The sequence below is a fragment of the Muntiacus reevesi genome, chromosome 21, assembly GCF_963930625.1.
Source record: "Muntiacus reevesi chromosome 21, mMunRee1.1, whole genome shotgun sequence".
NCBI lineage: Eukaryota > Metazoa > Chordata > Mammalia > Artiodactyla > Cervidae > Muntiacus > Muntiacus reevesi.
Window position 1 is genome coordinate 48,145,364 of NC_089269.1, and position 25,017 is coordinate 48,170,380.

The 25,017-nt window shown below is 43.1% G+C and overlaps 1 protein-coding gene across 1 annotated transcript in view; it reads right to left on the reverse strand.

Moving 5' to 3' along the window:
- Positions 1-25,017, reverse strand: part of TIAM1 (TIAM Rac1 associated GEF 1) — a 187,506-nt gene that overhangs the window by 95,115 nt on the left and 67,374 nt on the right. Inside the window, exons 6-10 of the mRNA XM_065913560.1 lie at positions 20,756-20,980; positions 18,406-18,591; positions 12,055-12,201; positions 9,109-9,183; positions 6,513-6,683 (exon numbers count right to left, since the gene is read on the reverse strand). Of these exons, the coding sequence (XP_065769632.1) occupies positions 6,513-6,683; positions 9,109-9,183; positions 12,055-12,201; positions 18,406-18,591; positions 20,756-20,980 (804 nt within the window). The remainder of the gene's footprint in view (positions 1-6,512; positions 6,684-9,108; positions 9,184-12,054; positions 12,202-18,405; positions 18,592-20,755; positions 20,981-25,017) is intronic.

The following is a 25,017-nucleotide window of genomic DNA, read 5'->3' on the forward strand; positions in this document are numbered from 1 at the left end:
GATGCGAAGGAAAAAGGAGGAAAAAAAAACCTTCAAAAGTTACAAGGCAACATGAAAGTGTATTGTTAGAGAGGCTTCCCTCAAGTCTTTCTTTTTTAAAGGATCCTTATCTTTTAGAGATTTATCTGAAAGTACTACTAGTAGATAAAGATATGAATTCTAGAATTTGCTTCCCACCATCCAGGATTCAAGTCAGTGAGTAAATGGATGAAACATAATTTGATATTCTAGAACCCAGGTGTTAATTACATGACTGGCTACTCTTTTGTAAGTCTGAAATTTTTCATAAACACAACATCATCACTTCACAACAGAAACTCAACTGAGGAGAATTCTTTCAAAGTAAGTGAAATTAATTTTTCACTGGCTTAATACTCTATTTACCTTCTCCCTCAACCAAAATTTGCTGGGAAAGATTGAGGGTAGGAGGAGAAGGGGAGGAGAGAGGATGAGATGGTTGGATGGCCTCACCGACTTGAAAGACCTGAGTCTGAGCAAGCTCCAGGAGTTGGTGATGGACAGGGAGGCTTGGCCTGCAGCAGTCCATGGGGTTGCAAAGAGTCAGACACAACTGAGAGACTGAACGGAACTCAATCAAAATTTTAAGGCTAAAGTAAGAACATTTCTGATATTTATTCCAGTAAATATTCAATTACACCCAACAAACCCTGATGAAGTGTGCCAGACACTGTGAGAAGCAATGCCAATAGGGAAATTAATAAAACATATGTGCGGTCATCAGGAGTGTGGGAAGGGGCAAGCAGAACATAGGAGGTGGGGACACTGGTAACTTTGCTTCGTAAATGAGTATACATGCAAGACAGCGATCCTGCGTTGTCAAGAAAGTACAGTTACAGACAGTAGAAGGGACTTTGTTCTAAACACCTAGCCAAACGATAAAGATGTTTTCTACAGTGATTCTTGGGAACCTCCAACGTGCATCCTCTTCCTAGTAATATGATGGTCTGAAGTCACAGCCTGGACACAGCACCACGGAGCCAGCATCTTCCACGCACAGGCTTCGGGCTTTTGCTGTGGGTTGTTGTTGTTTAGTCGCTCAGTTGTGCCTGACTCTTCTGCAACCCCCTGGACTGTCACCCACCCGGCTCCTCTGTCCCTGGGATTTCCCAGGCAAGAATACTGGAGCGGGTTATGCCGCTTCCTTTTCCATTGCTGTGGGTGCTGAAAACCAGAGGCTCAATGACTCCCAGACCCAAACTGTTCTTGCAAAATAGCTAGGGTGGATGGATAAACCTGGGAAACAAAGGCAGGGGAGCTTCGAAGTGTGTTAGTTACTACTTCTCAGAGAGCCACAGAGACAAACAACGAAGTCATAATACTTAAGAGTGCTGTGATATGCAAGAAAAGTTTACCTCACAGAGACAGAAGCTGCAAATGTTTCCCATGGACCAAGACACCCACGGAAATCTTTAATTATTAATAGAAGCAAAATATTTTGTTTCACATCTGTTTCCAACTGAGGTGGGAGGGAAAGGGAAATGAAACGTCATGGGGTCTTGGTCAACAGGAACAAATCCACTGGGAAATCTTATCATCATCATCAATAAATATTTTGTGGACATTCCCAACAGAGCTGCCACTTAGAGAGTCTTCTGGAACCAGACTCGAACAGAAACCTCATCCAAGACTCCTGAAACCTCAGCGTGAGAGACAGTTCACTGGCAGACACCAAAGGTCTTAAGGTGGTTTCATGGAGACACCATCCCTTAAATGCCACCATGCTGAAAACATTGATACAGATGCACAGAGAACAGTAAACAAGAGCCTACACTTTGAAGTGTTTAACAAAGAAAGAGAACAGAACTATGGTGAAAGAGTGGTTCTTACCACCTTCCCTCCACCACCTTATTTTCAAACTTCGTTAAGTTACAAAAACATCTTGATAACTTAAAAAGATAAAAGTGACCACACACAACAAACACAAAAATGATAAGGGTCTTACTTGCAACCCAGGAGTCTGTGGTTTGATCAGTAAATAGTTACCCTAAAACTGGGACTCTGAGTCCCATTACCAGTGAGTCTTCTCATTTTGGGAAATGTTTCTCAATTATTAGCCCTAGTGAGTCATGGCTGGTCTAACATAAAGAGAAAACTCCTAATGAACTAAGATTATCAGAACTCTCAAGAATTTCAAGATTCTCCACTATTTGCAAGTCAATATCAAGCTGCTTTAAAAAAAAAAAAAAAACTTACCGTGTTTGTAACACATCTATGTGCAAGAATTCCAAATATTAATGAATATTTTAAGACAATAATTCTAAGATGTGGCCTGCATTATTCTTTGTTGTTGCTGTTCAGTCACTAAGCTGTGTCCTGTATCATACTTGTAAAATTTTCAAGAGAAAATCTCCTAACTCAAGAGAAATTCAGACAGGAAAAAACTTAAACAGTCCAAATTTGTTTTCCAACATTTACTTACTTAAGTTACTTAGCATTTGATTCATTTTGAGACAATGAAGCCACAAATTATACCATAAAACAAATGTTATTTAGTTTAGTTGGCATACTTCTTAAAAATTTACATGTTTCTGTGACTCCTCCAAAGGATGAAATATAAAACATAAGGCAGGTATTTTCAATAAGTAATCTGAGCCCATTAAAACAGATACTATACTCTTCAAATCCATCAACATTTTGCTCTTTTCTGCTCATATTCTTCCATTTCAGTCAAACTTCCTCAGAAAACATAAATGCATGCACTTAGGACATACAGAGATCCATGCGTGTGCACGCACACACACATACACACAGTGCTACTGCAGAATTTCCAAAGGTATTTATTCTGCCCTTCAAGATGATCTTTTTATTTTTTTTAATGCCCACGTTCATTAAGAAAAAGTCACAGGTCTACACGGTAAAGGCATGGAAAAGATGCCCACGGTCACACGTGAATAATAACAGTTTAGTATGAATGAATGAATTTCTTTGTAATTATTTTAGTGATTGCAATGATCAGAATATATTCACAACCCACAGGCCAACATGCTTCCTGCTATATTTAGTAACAATCACTTTCATAACATTCAAAGCATGAATTGCACATGAAATGTAGATCTTGAAACAGTTACTATACCAGAACTGGACTGGTGCTCGGATGGCAGATGACAGACTGATGTGAAATGATGTGGATCAGACAGAATAGGAAAGAGAATGAGCTGAATGCAAGAGACAGAAGAAAAAGATTGATTATTAAATATTAGTGAGAGTACCCATCACCAACATTGAGAACAGCAATAAAGAAATAAAAGACAGACAATTCTGACAATCACCGTTGTTTTTTGGTCCCTCCTCTAAGGGGGAAAAAAAAAATCACCCCATGTTAATTAGATCATTAATAACATGTGGCACTGTTTTCCCTATTATCTCTTTCCCTCTGAAGAATAAAATCGGCTCCACTAATTACAATAAAGTGTTTCCTAAAGAAGCAGTCAGCTTCAGAAGGCACCTGGCCCTGGGCACACTATAATTTACCCTACACAAATGCTTTTCTGGGGACCACCAATTTCTTACAGTACACACCAAAGTTTTCTCTTTTTAAACTCAAGAGATGTAAGCGTGTTCCATACCATATCGCTTTCGTCTCTAGTTCTATGTTTTGGGGGTGGGGGGGTGGAATCTGAGGATTCAAGAAAAACAATAAAAACCTTTTATTGTTAGAGAAAGGGATGTATGTCACAATGACACCATTAAAATTCCATCAAGTGATAAAACCCTTTATGGGGCAGCTGGTCTAACTCATTATTTAAAGATGGTCTCTAAGTTGCCCTGACCTTAGAGATGGTCTCTGAGTTGCCTCCTTCATTCCCTTAGTTTCTATCAAAGCAAAAGCTTGAAAAGGACCTAAAATCACTATTTCCCCCGCTCACTGTTTAACCTTCCACCAATGTTTATTGCTAAACTCTGACGCACCCTCCAATTCCTGATAGAGTCTAATGCCAGTGTATACAGGAGGCACCAGAGCAATGCTACTCTTTGGAAGGCCCCTCCAGAGTTCAGCTTATGTGAAAAACCCAGAGCCCTACTTCTGACACCTTCAGCTGCAGTTCTGAGAATAACTCCCACAGCTTGGCAGAATATTAATGGGTCTCTAAAGAATCGTGCTAATCTATAAATAAAAGGATGCAGAAATCCTCAATAGACTAATTTCGTTAAGTAATTAAAATAAAAAATGTGAACAGAAATACCATTATCTTTAAAAAGCTAGAATTCGTGTACATGAAGGAGTCAAAGCATGCAATGGTGTATCATTTATTTTTAACACCCATGTGGGGGCTGATTTTCAGCTTTGCCCTGAAACAAATGGTCCTTCTACTTTTCCTCCGGAGAGATGATCTGATTGATAGGCTTATTTGAGCCAGAGTGTTCTAGTTCTCCTTCACGTGAAGCCAGATTTTTCCCTTACCAAGTCCTAGTGATTTGTACTTTTTGTTAAGTATAAAAATTGCTGACGGCAGAAGAACTGAGTTACTAGTTGAGATAGTGAGTTATTCCATATTTATAAACCACTTGTATTGAACGAGGGCTTCCCAGGTGGTGCTAGTGGTAAAGAATCCGCCTGCAAATGCAGGAGACATAAGATAGTTGGGTTTAATCCCTGGATCGGGAAGATCCCTTGGAGGAGGGCATCGCAACCCACTCCAGTGTTCTTGCCCGGAGAATCCCATGGACAGAGGAGCCTGGCGGGTCACAGCCCGAAGATCTCTAGAGTCCACAGAGTTGGACATGACTGAAGCAACTTAGCACACACATGTTGAATGAGAAGTTTCAAAAACATCATTGGATTCATCCGGCTTCTTCTAGGGTGAAATTATGACAAGGTTTCCACTTTCCCTTTAGTGATCTCAGAGAAGACCATTTCACTCCCCTAAGAAGATATTCTAGGCTCTTCCAACCTTCATGGACCATCCTTCCAGATGACTGACAGCTCTTGCAACCATTTACTTGGAACAAAGGAAGCCATCCAAGTTTGGAGCAGCCAGATAGAGATTCAAAACCTCCTTTGCAGGCCTTCCTGGTGACTCAGTGCTAAAGAGCCCACCTGCCGAAGCAGGAGACAGAAGTTCGATCCCTGATCTGGGATGAGACCACAGGCTCCGGAGCAACAAAGCTGAGGCCCCCAACTACTGAGCCTGTGCTACGGAGCCTCGGGCACAACTGCTGACCCGAGTGCCCTGGAGCCCGAGCTCCGCAACGAGAAGCCACGGCAACGAGAAGCCACGGCAACGAGAAGCCTGCACGCTGCAACCAGACAGAAGCCTCCGCTTGCCGCAACGAGAGAAAAGCCCAACGAGCAACGACGACCCAGCCCAGCCATAAAAGTATTAAAAATAAAAGTAAATAAATACATAAAAGGATTGAAAGGGGAAAAAACCAAAAAACCTCCGTCACAAGTGACTGACCGTGATGTGAGCTCAGGCAAGGAACCAGGGCTTTCTGAGCCTCACCTTCTCATCTGTACAATGGGGACGTACCATTTCTTCTCAGACTCCATACGACTACCAAATAAGGCTATTAATGCTACTAATTAGGTAAAAGAAAACCCCGACATGTAAGAAAAGTCCCGTTCTTTCCTCTTTCCCTTCTCTCACTCAAGGCAATCCAGTTCATCTAGCTGTCACTCAAGGAGGATCAAAAAATGAACCTGGGCTTACCGTGAAAACGATCACAAAGTTTCCATAACTTAAGGTGTAAGTAGAGGAAGGGAGTTCAATCACTTGCCACTTCAAAGGAAGAGGCTAACTGTGTGTTCACAGGAAGGAGAATTTCTCATCATGGACTGCAAATTTGACATTTATTTCAATGTTTCCCTACCCTAACAATGCCCATGGTGTATTAGAAACTGCCAAAGAGCAGATTACAAATAGTGCACACAATAAAGTGTTGTGTTCATTGCTCAGTCGTGTCCAACTCTTTGTAACCTCATGGACTACAGGGCACCAGGGTCCTCTGTCCATGGGATTCTCCAGGCAAAAATAATGGAGATGGTAGCCATTCCCTCCTCCAAGGGATCTTCCTGACCCAGGGATTGAACCGGCGTCTCCCGCACCGCAGGCAGATTTTTTACCATCTGAGACACCTGGGAAGCTCTGTGCACATAATATGATGCCACTGAATACATGTATGTGTGCGTGTAGCAAACAGAAAGCAGGGACAAACAGCAAAATGTTCACCAAGGTGATTTTTGAATTTTGTGAGCAGGAGTGCCTTAATTTTCGGCTTTGTTTTTTACCTAAATTCTCTAAAACTTGTGCAATGAGCACGTAATAGGCTTTTCACAAGTCTATCAAGAACACACGGTGCAAGAAGCTACTAAGAGAATTCCTCTCCTCCTAGTGCAGAAGAATTCATGTCCATCCATTATGCATATTATCACAAGGGGATCCAATACTGCTCTGGAATGAAATGAAGGTGTTCTTTAAGAACCCTCCTCTGCCACCTGTTCTGAGTGTCCGTGGAGTCCTCCAACGCAAACAGCCCAAGTGGCCTCATACCTTGCAGATCAGCTCCAGGGTGTCCCGGGCCGTGTCCCCCGGCCGGACGACCGTCAGGGCTGGCTGATTGTTCGGTAGACAGAACCAGGATGGGGTGAAATACTCGTGGACCCAGATGTCACAGTCGGGATTGTGCTGGTGGACAGCAGGTAAGACCATTTCTTTCTCCCTCTAAGATAAGAAATAAAGTTAGCAGAGCAGCAAGTCAGTCTCTGAGGGTCTCAGATCCCCTGATAGCACATGGGGATTATCCAAGAAAAGGGCCTAGGGGCAAAAGTGTGGTGGCAGTGGTGAAGGACAGAGGGGACTCTCAGAGAGAGCAAGAAGTTATAGAGAAAGGAGCTTTCTGGGGATGCATGAGATGTCTCAGGTGAGATGTAGACCTCACACCTGACCCATGGCATCCACAGGTGGGCACTGCATGACTGAGTGGATATCAAACTTTGGCAGAAAGAAAGAAACGGGCCATCCAATCAGTTCAGCTTTCTTGCTATGATTTCTTCCACAAACCCATTTCAAATTTAGAGCTGAGAGTCCTCTGGCAAGATGATATACCCTGATGAGCTGTAAGTTTCAAAGGTGAACAGGAGGCTCCAAGGAAATTCTTAAAGATGGGGTTCCAACACAAGCTATTGACAACCAGCATCATTTCTGTGCTCACATTTAACCTCTGGCACAGCTCTATGAGAGACAGAGAGCTACATTTACTTTATGAGGTGCAGAGAACTCCACAGATGAGCCTTCTGCCTTTTCTCAGGCTGTTGCCATCAGTCCATCCTCTGAATCAGGGAATAGTACCAAATTTCTAAGAGTGGGAGGAGCCATGTCCTACCTACGTAGTCAGCAGCTGGGTTATATCTAAGCCAGTTAAACATCTAAAGCAGAAAACACTCCACAGGTTGATGAAATATTAGGAACCTCGTCTCTCTGGAGTAAGCAAAGAAATAATTTCTTTAGATTTTAGCAAGGTAACAGTAATGCTGATGCTCAACAGGTGGTAAGAAATAAGCCTTGATTATTGGTTTATATCCAGGGATTGGTAAATATGTACCCGTAGATTACTGAAAATGTGCTGCCATCAGCAGATGATAAGAACAAACAAGGTTCCCAACGGCAGCCTGAGAGTTGGTACTGTAACACCTTCTGTGTGTAAGATCAGATCCCAGAATGGGGGACATGTTTCTGTAAAGGCTACTAAACTAAATTCTTCAATGGAGAAGACAATTTCAGCTCTGCCTTTGAATGGCTTGGCTTTCACAGATAAACTGAACCCCAGGGAAGGCACTGTCAAAACACAATCAACTTGCCCAAACCCCATTAACTATAATTGGAAACGTCCCACTCTGTCCCCACGTGCTACCTCAAAGTGCTCTTAGCATTACACCAGCCCAAATTTTGCATCTAAACTGTTCTTTGAGCACAAGGCATTCCAGCCAAGGAGTAAAAATAAAGTGGTATCTCAGAAAAATGAAAAGAGTGACAGAAATCCAATGGAACAATTTTTGCAGTTTCCACGATCTGTGTGCCTAGGGAAAACATCCCTACATTAAAAGTGCACTAATTATGGTATTCAAGATGAATTATCTAACTTCAGACGTGAACACAGAAACTGCTTGGATTGCACATAAGGACAATGATTTAACTTCAAGAGATTTCATCAGAAAGAGACAGTGGTTATTGATGAGTATTTCCACGGACAGCCACCTTGATATCCACAATGACATAATCCAGGAGGAGTTAGGTATCAAAGGGAGAAAAAGGTCCCTCCGTGACCACACTTCTCCCCACTCCCCCCCCAGTAGCCAGAACCCTGATTTCAGAGGCTCAGTTCTATCTAGAACATGGGACAACCCACTGCTTGGTTGCATGGCAACTGAAAGCTGAACTCTGTCATATTGATTCTGAGTCAGCGAATAGAAGGATCATACCAAGGTCACATTATCAGCATCAGAACCCCCACCCCTTCCCCCCAAGAAAGAGCCTGTTGGTATCACCATTAGGGTCTTTCAAATGAGGGATGTCCATTCATTTAGAGGCTGAAAATAGCAGCCTAGAAAAAAAAAATCAATATTCTTTATGGGCTTTCAATCAGAGCAGTTTGAAAGACCCTTTTAAATCTGAGCACAAGGTTAAACCACGTCTGGAGATTTATAACTGGATGCTTGTCTTGGGAGGCAACTGCATGTTTTATTTTTAAAACCATTAGAACAGTTCTTTGAAATTAATCGAAGCAAAATAGCATGTGTGGGTAGAGAGGGAGACCAGTACCAACTCACCTCTTGAGAAGGAAGTTGTTTACGAGAGGAATTGACAATGGCATAAAATATTCTGCTACCCAGAACCCCAATTTCCTCCCATATTCTAGATGGAAACAAACATTCAAATGATAATTACTGAAAATGTTATGTCAGCAGGTGAATGTCTTACTGTAATCGTGTTCCATCTTTTCTCGACCAGTTATATAATTTTAAAGGACTGATTATTTCAGTGTCTAATACTGAGTCTACTTAATTTTAGGATCCCAAGAAACCATTGCACTGTGTAATGTTGATATATTTGTGGTACTTTTAGAAAAGGAACATGTGTTTATTTTTACCTTGCCATCTGGAAGAGTGTCATCAAATATTCCTTCTAAAGATTTCTTTACAGCCTCAGTTCCCTCACCGAACACCTGCATATACAAAAGCATCATCTTAAAAAGGAATTTGGGCAAAAGGGCAGATGAAGCATGAGAAGAAGATGGAAATGCACATGGCTATTAGAAAACATTACAAAAGTTTCACATACTCTTACATCAAACCCTCAAGTAGGTAAAGTAATTTACAAGCTAGCAGACCATGAAAACCATTCCTTTGTCAGGATCACTCCCCAAACCTGGACAATTTTTTAAAATTGGCTTATTAGAGCTAGATTTTTCTTTAAATTTAGATGAATTAGCTTACAAATAGAATGGACTGGATTCTTTCACAATGAAGAGTTTCAGCTACAGTGCCACACACCTAATCAGATATTTACCAAGAATAACTAGTTTACATTTTAATCCTCAGAACTACGGGGAATTCCCTGACCGATCCAGCAGTTAAGCCTCCACATTTCCAATTCAGGGGGCACGGGTTCTATCCTCAGTTTGGGAACTGAAGTCCCAAATGCCACGAGGTGTGGCCAAAGAATTTAAAAATAAACAAATACATAAATAAAACATTTAAAAATTCTCAAAATCTGAGAACATACATTTAGAATTATATTACTGCAACACTGTGGAAAAGTTTCTTAATTAAAAAATAGAAACCTGTCTACCCTTGGAAATTCAATGAACCCTACAAACTTAAAGATATGACTGTGAATTGGAAGATTAGGTTTGACATATATATAGTACCATGTGTGAAAATAAACAGCTAGTGGGAAGCTGGTGTATAGTGCAGGGAACTCAGTTCGGTGCTCTGTAATGACCTAGATGGGTGGGATGAGAGATGGGTGGGAAGGAGGTCCAAAAGGAGACATGTGTATGTATATAGCTGATTCACTTCATTGTATAGCGGTCACTAATACACCATTGCACAGCAATTATAATTCAATTTAAAAAAGACATGACTAAAATCACATCACGGTACCAATGCCACTAGGTAGTCAAAACCTGAACATGTGAACGTGAGAAATTTTATATACTGGCTCTCAACTGATGGTGCACTGTTGGTATAAAGTATGTAATTAGGAAAAAGTTTTTGCTCCAAAGCAAGTGAGATATCTAGAAACATACAATTTGTATCTGTTTCAAAGTATGAAATTAACAAGCAAATTTCTATTGGTATGCTTATGGCCAAGAGGTTTTTTAAAACTCTTACTACAAGACAGAATAACAAGATTTGGTTATATAACATTACATGATCCTTTGCTAGAGGAAATAGCTAAAACTTCTTTTGGCAGGCATATATTTCAGCAGCAATGGACTATAACATAAGTGGGCACCCACAAAGCAGAAGCATATGAATGAACTAAGGCTCCTTTTTTAAGATATTTTTTATTACATTTTATTTATTTATTTATTGGCTGCTCCATGTGGCACGTGGGATTTTGGTTCCCAAATCAAGGGTCGAACCCACGCCCTCTGCAGCGAAAGCACAGAGTCTTCACCACTGGACTGCGGGGCAAGTCTCTGAAATGAGGCTTTTAATAGACGAGAAATGCAACTCGAGTTGCCACCTACAAATCCTGGCATGTGTTTAAAGTGATGGTCTGAGTCACCTGTAAGGCCAACGGATGCACACAAAACAACACCGGCACCTCCCAAATCAAGGGGAGAAATGCTGGCTGCTAATGCCACCTTTTTGCATGTTTAATCAGGAGTCATCAGGTCTTGTGTGTGAATTTTTCCACTGAAATACTGACTTTCCTCCAGTTTGTTCTTCGAATTTACACAGAAGCAAAACCCCAGGCAGCCAACTTGACCCACTTCTCTCCCCAAAGACCAGAGAACACCCAGTGTGACCACTCAGGCGCTCCTCATGTGCTCACTGTTTCTACATCCCAGGTAGACACGATGAGCGTGATGGGCAGCTAAGGACTTAGCACCTCAGCTTTCAGACCTAATTTCTCTCTTAAATGTCATTCCTAGGTAAACTAATGGCTGAACTAGCCAAATACACAAGATCTTTTTGTAATGAGTCAGTCAATGGACCTGTCTCACTTTGCATTAGGGCTCAGGGTGAACAGGTCAAATTGGCAATCCTAATCATGACCTCAAAATGCTCAGTGCCTCTGCAGCTCATGGACTGGACATTCTCCCCCTCTCCTATGTTCTTTCCAGGCCTATCATCAAAGCAGCTCTGGGGCCACTTGTTTTTCAAAGCCAAAGGAGGAGGATAACAATGACAATGGAAAGAGAGTTCCCCAGAAGTAACTCCGGCAGCAAAGTAGTCTTCACTTATAAAAGTCAAAGTGATGAGGCCAGAGCATTTGGGTATTAGAGACCCAACGATGCAGCACCCGAGGGGGTACCACTCATGACACTCTGAGATAGGTCCTCTTCAAGCCCTGCTACCTTGGGAGACAGAAGTCACCGTGGTGAGTGACTGCTCTCAGACTCCTGGTTCCTCGTATTGGTAGGCACCCATTTTAATGTCAACCCCAAATAGTGAAGGGCAAAGAAATCATCAGATTGCCCTGGAGGTGGCCTTTGATCCAATGCCAGAGGAAGCATAAAAAGACTGCTCAGGTGCCCACTTGGCTTCATCATCAAGCCCTGCTTTTTTCTGGAAGTCTCAGGAAGAAGTGCACTTTCAGTCCGTCTATAATTAACCAGGGTTTGGAAAGGATGCAGGTGGGGGACGGGAGCTTGGTGATAGACTAATAGCAGAGTTCAGTGTTATGGGTGTACATTATCTATTTAAAGCATCTAGCACAACTAACTTCTTTGCTTCAGCTAGCTGAAGTGGTATAACACTGGGTATGAATCAAGGAATAATGCATGAATGCATGCACATCCCAAAGTGATGCATCCGTGCAAATAACCTACGCTTGCTTTCTCATCCACCCTGGAACCTACCTGATTGATGCTTGGGCGTCCCTGCTTCTTTTTAGAGGTAGTGTCCAGACCCCAAAGAGAAGAAAACCTGCTCCTTCTCTTGCTTGCGGATCGGGACATGGCCTGAGTACGTCTTCTGACTCCAGTCTCACCAGTGCGGGCGGCCACCTGAGGACGGCAAGAGGGAACATCAACAAGATGTAGTCAGGACCACTGACTCCAAAGTCCCCACTAAGTCCCACCCCCAAAAGTCTCATGTCAGCCCACACTGAGCCCACCACCCAAAGCCTTCCATCCACATATACGATTCACATATACAGGAATTTTGATTCACATATACAGGAACTTTGAGGGTCCTTTCTAGATTCGAAATACGAATGAAAGCTTGGCAAACTCAATCGCTGTCTGAAATAATCAGTTGCTGTTGTTCAGTTACTCAGGCATGCCTGACTCTTTGCAACCCCATGGACTGCAGCACACCAGGTTTCCCTGTCCTCCACTACCTTCCGGAGTTTGCTCAGACTTTCGTCCATTGAGCCAGTGATATCCAACCGCCTCATCCTCTGTCACTCCCTTCTCCTCCTGCCTTCAATCTTTCCCAGCACTAGGGTCTTTTCCAATGAGTCGGCTCAGTAAAAATACATAATAACAGGAACAGAATGTATGGCAGGTTTCCAAGAAATTAGATGTCCTTCTGGTCACAGTCCCAAACTCTAGCATCAAGTTAAACTAACCATACTTTTTTGAGATTCTCTCTAAGTGATGCAGAGTTGTTCCTACCTCCTAACAAAAAACAGTGACTGAGTGTCAGCAAAAACAGTGAAAACAGCGCATCTGGGTGCCTGTGATTTCGTACTGAATCTAAATTTACCCATCTCTTCTATTTCTTTTCTCAGAATTACATAAAATTACTTTCCTCATTAAGCAAGCGATGGTCGTTCCCCAATATTAATTACTCCTTGGCCTTAGTCAGAGAAATCTCAAAAAAAGTCGAGCATCTGGCTGCCCCAAGTGGACTTATTTTCCTTGTAGCAGGGCGTGGGATAGTGATGAAGTTCTGGTCAAGGGGAAGTAAAAAGGTTATTTATAATTTCCAGGAAGGATCCTCAAAAGGAGGGGGTTTTCCATTATCCTTCACTCCCCTCTTTCCTAAAAAGTCATGTTAGCTAGTTCAGGACATTTGGATAGAAGCATTTTCAAGGATTACAGAATAAAACAGAAGGGATTCAGGTCCATGAAAGATGGTGAAACTACGCCTTGTATGTCCTATGCTTAGGTGAAACAGGAATAAGAGTTGTATTTCCTCAATCAAGATTTTGTAAAATATTTAATTTCAAATATGCATAGAAAAGGCTAGAAGACGTTTTCCTCCTTATTTTTATGGGATATATTTTACACAGCAAAAGAAAGCAAAAAGATGTTTCCAAAAACATGAAAACTACCACCATTAATATTTGGTTACATCCTTTCAGACTTTATTTCCAAGCAAATATGTATATAATCTTTTCACAAAATGAAAATGTACTAAACGCATTTGGCAATTCTGTCATCTACACTTAAAATGTGATACTCATCTTTTTATTGATACTCAAATTTTAACTTTGGAGGGGAAAACTTTTTTTTTTAAAGGAAGCTAACCTCCACTGAGATATCTGCAAGGCGCCAGCGTGCATGCTCAGCAATTCAGCTGTGCTCCACTGTCTGCGACCCCTACGGACTGTAGCCCACCAGGCTCCTCTGTTCATGGGACTTTTCCAAGCAAGAAAACTGGAGTGGCTTGCCATTTTATCCTCCAAGGGGATCTTCCTGACCCAGGAATTGAACCCGCATCTCCTGCATTACAGGCGGATTCTCTACACTTGAGCTACCAGCCAGGAATCCAGACAAATACTTAAATGTTCAGGAAGGGACCACACCAAACCTACATCTGCTGCTGCGATCGCCCGCATCAAGCAATAGGGGCAGGAGCTCTGAGACTTTATGGATTTTCAAATCCATAAAGTCTTTGCAGGCAATCCTTCAGGCTTGAACTTTGTCCCACAGGTGGCAGGCAGAGTCCCAGGAACCTAAGGGAACTTCTGCCAGGAGGTCTCAGCAGGCCACCCACGGACTCTCCTTTCAAACGAGGGAGTGCCAGGAGGTACAGCGAGTTGGGCTTGAAATGAAACTTCCCCACCCACTCTTTGTTGCCGGAGGTAAATATCTCAGAACCTACTTGTCATAGATTCCCACACGGGCAACTCCCCACGTGATGGCTGCCAACTGGCCGCCTTCTCGAGGATGAACACCGTTGGGTAACACCCGGGGGCCCCCTCAGCGACGGGTACACTGGTTACAAGGCACACCTTCCTGAGGTTTTCAGCATTGACAGGATAGACACCCTGGAAGCCCCAGTGAGTAGACTGGCAAAGACCCCCACGTCCATCATAAATAGGAATCAAAACAGCTTCTCTGCGAGGGTATTAGGGGGAAAGTTTTGGTCCCAAACAAAAAGAAGAGGAAAGAGCTTGAAAGATCTTGCATTTTCTCAGCTTAGGACATAGGCAAACCCAGACGGGGGCAGAATGTGGCACTCAAGACAATGGTGGGAAAACTCTCCCAGAGAGAGCTCTTACCAGAAATATACTCAAGGTGTTAGGGGAGCAAACATCACACAACAAAGGACACAAAGGCGTGTCCAGTGCTTGTGACCCCATAAACCGTAGCCCACCAGGCTCCTCTGTCCATGAATTTCCCAGGCCAAAAATAACTAGAGTGGGTTGCCATTTCCTTCTCCAGAGGATCTTCCTGACCCAGGGATGGAACCCATGACTCTTGGGTCGCCTGCACTGCAGGCAGACCCTTTACCACTGAGCCATCTGGGAAGCCCTTGTGTTTATCTAAGTGCTTATTTGTCATCCATCTCTCCCACAAAAATATAAGCTCCAATGGGACAAGAGCTCTGGATCCATTCACTGCTATAGCCCTAATCAGAGGACAGTATGGACACATGCCAGGCACTCACATTTATCTGTTTGATTGAATGAATAAATAAACAACAAACAAACAAGGAAAAGCAGAAGCAGAGATCCTACAGAACACGGTTACAGCAACTAAACAATAACTCTAGTTTCTAAGTTTGGAAAAACAGAGTCCAGAAGAGAAACTCAAACAACCAGAAATGTGCTCAGTTCCCAGCTGACCAGTTGGTTTAGTTCTGTTTAACAAATGGACTGTTTTATTTAAGGTTCTGAGAGTAACTACGCTAAACTGTTGGGGACCTCATAAACTGTGAAAGTTACTGCTACTCCCAAGACAATAATGACTCAAAATGAGCAAAGAGATTTAGATGGAAGAAAAAAAAAAAGCTGGCAAAAGAACTGTCGGACAAGAGCTCAAGAGTTTCTCAATGATCTTTGCTCAGACAATGCCTCTCTTTGTGGCCCGTACCTGATTACTCTATCACTCTGTTCATCTGTGCAAACAAGAACAATGATAACCTTCTCTCAAAGAGTACAGTGGGGACCCTTCAGCTAATTACCGAAAATCACTGAGCATGAGGAGAAGTCGTCCTAGTCAATGGAACTTAAATTGTGCTCGAATCTCCTCCCCTAGCCCTGTTGCCCTGATACCTCCTCCTTCCATGCTCCCCACTTAAAAGAAGAGGAAAAAAAAAGAAATGTCTGGACAAAGGCTAAATTGAAGAATGTTTCAACCCCAAGGGAAAAAAACATTCTCTGGGGTCAAATGACAAGGAGAGAAGGAAAAAAATAAGTATCCAATAAATGAGACAGTAAAAACTCCCTGCCCAGAATCTTCTGTAGAATGTACAGCAACAAATAGGAACAGATACCCAACAGGCTTGCTTAACTGGGCCGGTCTCACTGAAACCCCTCATGGAAAAGAGAAGTTTGCAATGACACATAAACACCCAGATACACATCACAGATGTAGCTAGCAAAAAAACAAGAACAAAGGAACAGAGACTGGCACATGTGGAATGAAACATTCTCCTTTAAAATCATGGACTGAATAAAGCTAAAAGTTACTAAGCCTTCCACTCCCATTGTTAGCTGGTCAGATTTTAAAAGCCTGCCCGTCAAAAGAAAAGCACACACAAATCATAGATATTGAGAGAGAGGAGATTAGAAGGTCTGGAGATAAATTATGGAAGGATAATTCAGTGGCTTTTATTACATCATCTCACCTTAAAGGGACTTCCCAAGTGGCGCTAGTGGTAAAGAATCTGCCTGACCAAAGCAAGAGATACAGGTTTGAACCCTGAGCTGGGAAGATCCCCTGGAGGAGGAAATGGCAACCTGCTCCAGTATTTCTGCCTGAAAAATTCCAAGGACAAGAGGAGTCTGACGGGTTATAGCCCATGGAGTTGCCAAGAGTCAGACACAGCTGGGCAGCTAAGCGCACACAGGAGAGGTTAGCTTCAGTGGCTTTGAAGAAAATATAGAAGCACAGAAGTTTTAGATAGACAGCAAGATTATTTTCCCCAAAGTTTATCAAGCCCAGGAGAAGGAAACAGCCATTTGGATGGCTTGAGATTTAGTATTGGGTTGGCTGAAAAGTTTGTTCAGGCTTTTCCATAAGAACCCAAACAAACTTTTTGGCCAACCCAGTAATAACATTGATGCACCATCATGGGTACCAAACTTCCTACATAAGAAAGTGAAATAAAGTGTTAGTTACTCAGTCATGTCCCAGTCTTTGCGACCCCATGACTGTAACTTGCCAGGCTCCTCTGTCCATGGAATTCTCCAGGCAGGAATACTGGAGTGGGTAACCATTTCCTATTCCAGAGGATCTTCCTGACACAGGGATCGAACCAAGGTCTCTGGCATGCAGGCAGATTCTTTAGCATCTGAACCACCAGGGAAGCCCTTTCAATAGTAAGACTGCTACTTCAACTGATGACATTCTCACAGCGTGATAAAAAAGAATTTTTCTTGCAATTATTTTGCAGAACAGACAAACTAAGATTTGGTTAAGTTGCAAAGCAGTGTCCAGGTCTCACAGAAAGAGACCAAGAGCCACAAACTGAAGACCGTTTACAAGATTAATTGATCACAGCACTTGGAACCATTGTCACTAAAAAAATAAGACTTAATAGGGAGAGGTGGTAGTCAGGGAGACCAAGAGCTGAGCTGTAATTAGTAGAACAAATCAGGATGCCAGTTCTAATAACTCCAGAAATTGGTTTAAGACTTCTTTAAAAATGTAAATCTACCCTAATTATCTGAATGATGATGCTAATCTATTTATAAAGAACACAAACGCCTCTGAGTGGATTACAGCTCTGAATCCAATTGAAGGGTGCAGCTGACACAGCGAGCCCAGAGCCCCACAGCAAAGGTTCTCCAAGGCGGTTTCTGGAACCTGGGACTTAACATTCAATTTCACAGCAAATGTGCTATGGTGCAGTACATTTTCAGTGGGTGTTCATTTGGATAGGCGAAAACCGTGTTGCTCGAATAGCAATTTTTGAGAAGAAAGGAACTCAAAGTACATAAAGCTGTTTGCAATTTAGCAAGTACATGAAATTACAGATTGCAAACATACAACTACACAATCTGCCGCTCTGGAGGTCAGATGAAAATTCTCTTCTCCAAGCAACTACCTATGTCGGGCTGAGAGATACAGAAGGTCTTGACCTTCTTCAAATGAATCTGGTATATATGGTCACCCAAAACTATGATGGGGGCTTCCCTGGTAGCTCAGACAGTAAAGAATCTGCCTGCAATGTACAAGACCCAGGTTCGATCCCTGAGTTGGGAAGATCCCCTAAAGGAGGGCATGGCAACCCACTCCAGTATTCTTGCCTGGAGAATTCCAAGGACAGAGGAGCCTGGTGGGCCACAGTACACGGGGTCGCAAATAGTCAGACATGATTGAGGGACTAACACTTTCACTTCCAAAACTATGATGAAAAAGTGAAAAGGAAGATTTCTAAAGAAATCTATTCAATATATGGCATGTGTTTTCATGTGCGAAAGTGAGAGAAACACATTTATGTTTGAGAGAACAGCTCTCCACTTATTATATCCACAAGGAGAAAAGAAAAAAATACGTATTGGGGTTGAAAGCATGACACCACCTAAAAATAACATGTGTTATCCACCAGTACCCCATTCGAAGATCTCTTAAGGTAATACCTTTCATATTTTCTTTGCACAATAATTTAGGGCCCATCAAGACCAGCTTAAGTAATAAATGTCAAAAGAGATTCAAACGAAGACTTGCATCCATGGCTGAGAGAGGACGGATCAGAAAGCCACACGGAGCAGTGAAGCTGGAAAACCACTTCAGAGACTCTTGTCAAGTCATGCTCAAGATTAAGAGTCAAGATGAATATTTATCAAAAACACATTAACTTCTACTCACCAGGGCATGAAAAGATGATACGGAAAAAATTCCAAGGCGGCCCATTGCCACTTTGGTTGGTCGGCTTGCAAAGGCAAGTAACCTTTTAGGGTTGGGCAGCTCCCCACCTTGGAGGCTGGCTAGGTAACAGCGGTAGCGAAACAGGTCCATTTGGAACTGCTCGAGATTCTGCTCCCAGACAAAGATCTACAGTGGTGAAAACATGGAAAAAGTGAAAGAAGAAAAAGAGAAGGCAAATGTTAACAATTTTATCCCACATAAGTGTTACAAATCCACATGCTGCAAAGGTATTAATTTTGATCCTAAAAGGTAAACAACCGGTACCCTAAATTTCTTAGGCAATAACAAGTCCAATTTTACTGTTTCCATAGCTTACATGTTTTTCTGAGAAGATCTAGAGTCATACATTCAGTATGATGCATAAAACATATAGCCTTAGTTGCTCTGCTCCCTCCCATCACAGATTCCATGTTTGTAACCATGACAGGCCATTGGCTCCCAGTTCGGAACCACAAACCTGCGGCAGAAGAAGTAAAAAAGCAGAGGAATTCCAGCCCTGGAGAATTATATGACTTACCTAGGGGTGGTTTTTCAGAGGAAGACAGAGAAGAAGAAAAGCAAGGTGATTTCAAAATCAGAGACAAATAGGCCAAGAGTTTTGGAAGCAGGTCAGCGGTTGAAAATATAGGATAAGACCACAAAAAATACTAAAGGTGAAGATCTACATTCTGGAATGCATAGTTTCAACCACAGAATAGATCCAAGATGTTTCCACATTTTTCAAAGTGGCAAAATAATACCCACCTCCTGAGGCTGATGTGATGGCTAAACAAAGTAATGCAAGAGTAAGAGCTGGAACAGGTATGTTGTGAAGGCCCAGGGATCCTGGCTGTGCTGTGGGTATTAATCAGTGGCTGACAGCTACCTTTTTACTCCAGCTTAAAATACGGTGTTAGTATAAACACATACTCATAACACTATTCACAACAGCCAAATAATGGAAATAGCCCAAATATCTATCAAAAGATGAACGGGTAAACAAATTGTGGTGTAAATACACAATGGAATAATATTCAGCCATAAAAGGAATGGAGTGTGCATACCACAACGTGGCCCAGTCTATAAAACATTACACTAAGTCAGACATTGACACATTATTAGGCTACTCCACTGATGGGGAATACATGTAACTCATTGGCTGATTCATGTCAATGTATGACAAAACCCACTGCAATGTTGTGAAGGAATTAGCCTCCAGCTAATAAAAATAAGTGAAAAAAAAAAAAATAAAAATAAAAAAAATAAAAAGATTAAAAAAGAAAAAAAAAAAAAACCATCCGAAACTGGCAAACCCAGAGACAGAATGCCAGGGGCAGAGAGGAGCAACCACTTAAAAGATACGGAGTTTACTTTTGAGGCAGACAGTACTTGGGACTAGACAGAGATAATGGTTACTCAACATTGTACATGTACTCGCTGCCACTGAATATGCACTTTAAAGTGGTTAAGTCTGTGTTATGTGAATTTCACCTCTGGTTAAAGAATACATAGAACAGGGTAATAGAGGGAAAGAACAGATAGGAATATGGAAGATCACACGCTGATCAATCATTTAAATAGCACTTATTCACATACTTATTTCCTACATATTAAGCAAAGTTTCAAACTGCTGCTAAACGGCTATCACTGAGTTTTTGTTTTTGTTTTCTTTCTGGCAACACCACATGGCATGTGGGGTCTTAGTTCCCTACCAGGAATTGAACCAGCGCCCTCTGCACTGGAAGGGCAGAGTCTTAACATCTGGACCCCCAGGGAAGGCTCTATCACTGACTTTAAAGCAACTGAATAAAAGGCAAAAATGTCCTCTGTTATCTCACTAAATCTTGCCTTTTCAGCATGAAATTCACTTACCTGCATATACTAGCAATTACCCACACATTTTTAAAGCACACTCCGCCTTTACTAAATGTAGGAATTTAACTTCATTGAGGAGTCAGGGATGAAGTCAGAGCCATCACAGCTGGGCACCAAGGGACCCTGATAGCCGGGGAATGAGATCGCAGAAGCGCGGGCTACCCAGATCCCCGGGCACAGCTTGCTGGCGGGAGCAGAAGGGCCCTCCATGACATTTCTGCTTTTCCTCCAGTGTAATGCTGTTCCCTTCAGTTCATAACAATCAACTGTGAACAACGGGTGAGGAGAACTGAGAGTCGGAATACAGAGTCTGGCGGCCTGGGTGACAGGCCGACAAGGAGGAGATAACCCAGGATATTTCTCGATTCCAAGGCAGCAGAAACGCCGCTTTCAAGAGCTAAGGACCGGCCCCGTCTGCACACGGGCGGACAATTACCTGATCCAGGATGGTCTTCTTTTTCTTTGAGTCCGTGACGGAAGACAGCTGCATCTCGCCCATCTTCTTCATCTTCTCGTCCATGTCGATCTTCTGCTCCAGCTTTTTGATCTCCGACTTCAGCAGCCGCAGCGTGTCCTCCTTGTGGTGGTGTCTGGCGACAGCGGCGGCGCAAGCGGAATGGATGGCGGTGATCCAGTTCTCCAGCTCCGTCTGGCTGGTGGTCTGCGAGGGGCGGGCCGGGGCCGGGAAGAAACGCCCACCGCGCGGGTCAGCGGAGGAGAGCCAGGGCGCTCCCGGCGAGCCCTGGCTGGGGGGTCCAGACACCCGGCGGGGAAGGCCAACCTCTCCGGCCGCCTTGCTCAGAGAGCAGACAGACAGAAGGACGGCGCCGCAGGGCAGACAGCACTCCGCCCAGCCCTCGCTCCCAGGGGCTGGGGATGAGGCCGCCATGTCCACCCGCTCATGCACTTACTGAGCGCACTCGGTGCAGCGGTCTGAATGTCCAGCCCCCGCCCCGGATTCAAGCACTGAAATCCTCACCCCCAGTGTGCTGGGACTGTGTGCTCAGTCATGTCTGACTCCTGGCGACCCCATGGACTGAAGCCCACCATGGAGTTTCCCAGGCAAGAATACTGGAGTGGATTGCCATTTCCTTCTCCAGGTGTGATGGCCTTAGGAGGTAATGAGGTCATGGGAGAGGCGGATTCATACAGGGGACTGGTGCCCTTGTAGAAAGAAGTCAGAGAGCTAGCTAGTCCCCTTCCACCACGTGCGTCCACAAGACTGCCCTCTATGAACCAGGCAACAGGCCGGACCAGAACCCAGTCACATCCCCACCCTCATCTCACACTTCCAGCCTCCAGAATGTTTATAAAGTCACCCAGTCTTGGGTAGTTTGTGACAGCAGCCCAAACCAAAACACCAGCATATGTCACAATTCTATCTGCCATTGTTGTTTACTAAGTGTCCACCTCTTTGTGACCCCACAGGCCCCAGCCTGCCAGGCTCCTCTGTCTTCCACTGTCTCCTGAAATTTGTTCAAGTTCATGCCCATTGAGTCTGTGGACAATGCTATACAGATAGCTTAGTTTTGGTTTCTTTTTTAACTTCTAATTTTCTTAAATAATGAAAGTATGACAACACATTTACAGGAGACTGGGAAAATACAGAACAAAGAAAATACAAAAAAAAAATACAAATACGAAACAAAAACAAAACAAACATACAGAAAAATTATATAGTTCCACTATATAATTATTTTTATAAGTAGATAAATTAAGGTTTTTAGTAGGTGTTTCAGATAGCTTGGTTTCTTATTGACAGTTGCTATGAAACAAAGGTCAGTGTCCAGAAGGGACAGGTCAGTTCAGAGGGGACAGTGAAGCCAAGGGATATTATGGCCAAGGAAAATGCGATAACCCTTTCCTCACTGAACCGCTGTGACCCCAATCCTCAGGTCCCCTGTCTGAGCCAAGTAGCGATAACACAACTAGGGCTGGGATGGGAGATCCAGGAGCTAGAAGTATTACTGACTTAGGAACACAGGGAAGAGTCTAGAAATAGCGACCACTCAGGAGAACTCCAGCCACTAAGAACAACCAGGTCAAAGGGGCTTTAAAGACAACTAACATTGGCGGGAGACACCTGCCAGTGAGCAGATAACTTCAAAGTGGGCTTGCTGTAACTCTAGGGGCTCTGAAATGCAAAAGCTGGAGGGACAGCTCATGTGTCATCATATGCTATGATTAATCCTCTAGGAACTCAATAATGAGTATCTCCTTAGAGAAGTTTAGTAAACGCTCAGAAGTTAGCTCAGAGCCTGAACAGAGGATCTACTTCAATATTAAACTGGCTGACAGCAGCATTTTTCAGTCACAAAACATTGTTACTTTTTGATTTTTTCTCTGATGCATCTTCTTTTCTCACTCATTTGAGCCATGGTTTGAAAATATATTCTACTAACAGGACTCCACCCACAAAACTGAAGTTTAAGTGAAGGCACCACGGCTGCGGTCTATGTTATTTCTGAATGTCATCAGATTCATATCCCACAAGAGAAACAGCATCAAATATTACAAACGGTGTCTGCCAGCAGACACCACACGCCAGACAAACCTAGGCAATCTGGCAGTTGTTATGTTTACAACAAAACACTTGGCTGTATCTAAGGAAGACTTCAATAAGCTAGACATTCTCCTAAAGAAACTGCACCTGATAAAGCAAATGGAATCATCCCGTGAGGACTTGGTGGGAAAAGAAGAGATAAAGATACTGGAAGTCAAAGGTAAATACTTATAGGTAGGGAAAGGGAAAAATGCAATGTGTGTATATGAAATTCATCTTTTCATTACATACCTAGGACTTAACCATCTTATAATTAGAAGCTTATAACTGACTACCTTTATTCATTTTACTCCCCACTCCCCCCTTTAATTCTTCAAGAGTTAAAGACTCAGCTGCAAATTTTCAATCTTTCATCTCCTCTTGGAAAGTAATTACCTTCCATTTGGTCTTTATGTATCACTTTAAAGTTATTCCAGAAAAACAGAGCTTAAGATCCTCCCACATATAAACCCACCACACTTCCTCACTCCCAGTGCAACTGAAACGTTTGCTCTCGTTTTCTCAACCTCAGTGGGTCATTTGCCAGGTGCAGTTATCCCCCACCCCCCCACAACTCCCACCCCTTTAAAAAATTTTACTAGAGAAGCAATCAGTTCAGATGGGAAAACAATCAAGTAAGGATGCTTTTCTAAAAGAAAAACTTCCACAAAGAAAATACCAAGTATTGGGGAAGACATGGAGCAACCAGAATATTCTTAGAAGCTGCTGGAGAGTAAAGTGGTGTAACTGGCTCGGAAGACGATTTGGCAGTACCTCCTAAAGTAGAAAGTCTATACACCTTGTGACCCCCAAAATCCACTCGTGGGTATGTTCCCAAGAGAAATGCATTCCTGTCTTCACCAAAACGCATGTCCTGAAATGGTTACAGCAGTACAGTTTGCAACGGACAAAACTAGAAGCTATCCCAACACCTGTCAACAGGAGAATGAATGAAAAACATGGATAATCCCACGGTGACACATGACCCCGCAACGAGAATGAAAGGCCAGTCACTACACACTACAGCATGGGTAAAGTTCCACACGTGCTGTGTGCTCAGTCGTGTCCAGACCTCTGCGACCCCGTGGACTGCAGCCCACCAGGCTCCTGTGTCCATGGGATTCTCCAGTCAAGAGTACTGGAGTGGGTTGCCGTGCCCTCCTCCAGGGGATCTTCCCGACCCAGGGATCACACCCAGGTCTCCCGCATTGCAGGTGGATTCTTTACCGTCTGAGCCACCAGGGAAGCCCCACATAACATCGAGGAAAAGAAGCCAAACACGAAAGAGCTGAAAGACTCTATTTATATAAAGTACAAACGCAGGAAAACTAATGTACACTGTCAGAAGTCAGAAGAGTTGTCTGATGGGAATTGGAGGGGAGGGGAGGCATCTCGAAGGAAGCACAGGGCTGTCTCGTGGGTGCTGGCCATATTCTGCTTCTTGATCTGGGTGCCAGTTATGTGAGTGCATGTCACGGGTATGCCCATGAAACATCATCAAGATGCGTACTCTTCTGTGTATATGTTATACTTTAACAGAGAGTTTTTAAAAGATCCTTCCAAGATATATCACTCTAACATTGGAGCCTAATTTTTCTATAACTATCCTAAAAACGTTACACTTCAGACTCTTATTTTTCAGGAAAAAGGGTCGCTGGAGGGTTGTAGTGGAAGTCCCAAACAGCATGACCTTTTCCAGCATCACCTTCTTTGTCCTCCAAAGTGCCTGGCAGCATCTGATGAACAGCGAGTCCTTGAGCCAAAACATGCTTTCCCCTTTGTGTGCGCAGTTCAGTGGGAACAAGGCGCTTTCAGATGTGAAGGGAGCTGGTGTTTTCACCCACATGAAAAGGACATTGTGGGGCTGTTTCAGATGGAATCCAGGCAGAGGTAGCACGTGTCACTAAGGAGGACAGGACGTTGTCTCCAGTAAAAACAGCTGGTGCATCAGTGCTCTGTGAAAGGTCAGCATCTGTTCCCCCAAGACCATCCTCATTCATCTCTGCCTCCCTTCCCCCACGCCAGGGGAAGAAAAGCAAGTATCTACAACCCTGACATAACACCTAAGGAATAAAGAAGAGAAAAACCTAAGGAACAGTTGAAAAGAGCTTAAAATTCCTGATACAAACTCTGCTAAATCCAGCTCCAAACCTTAC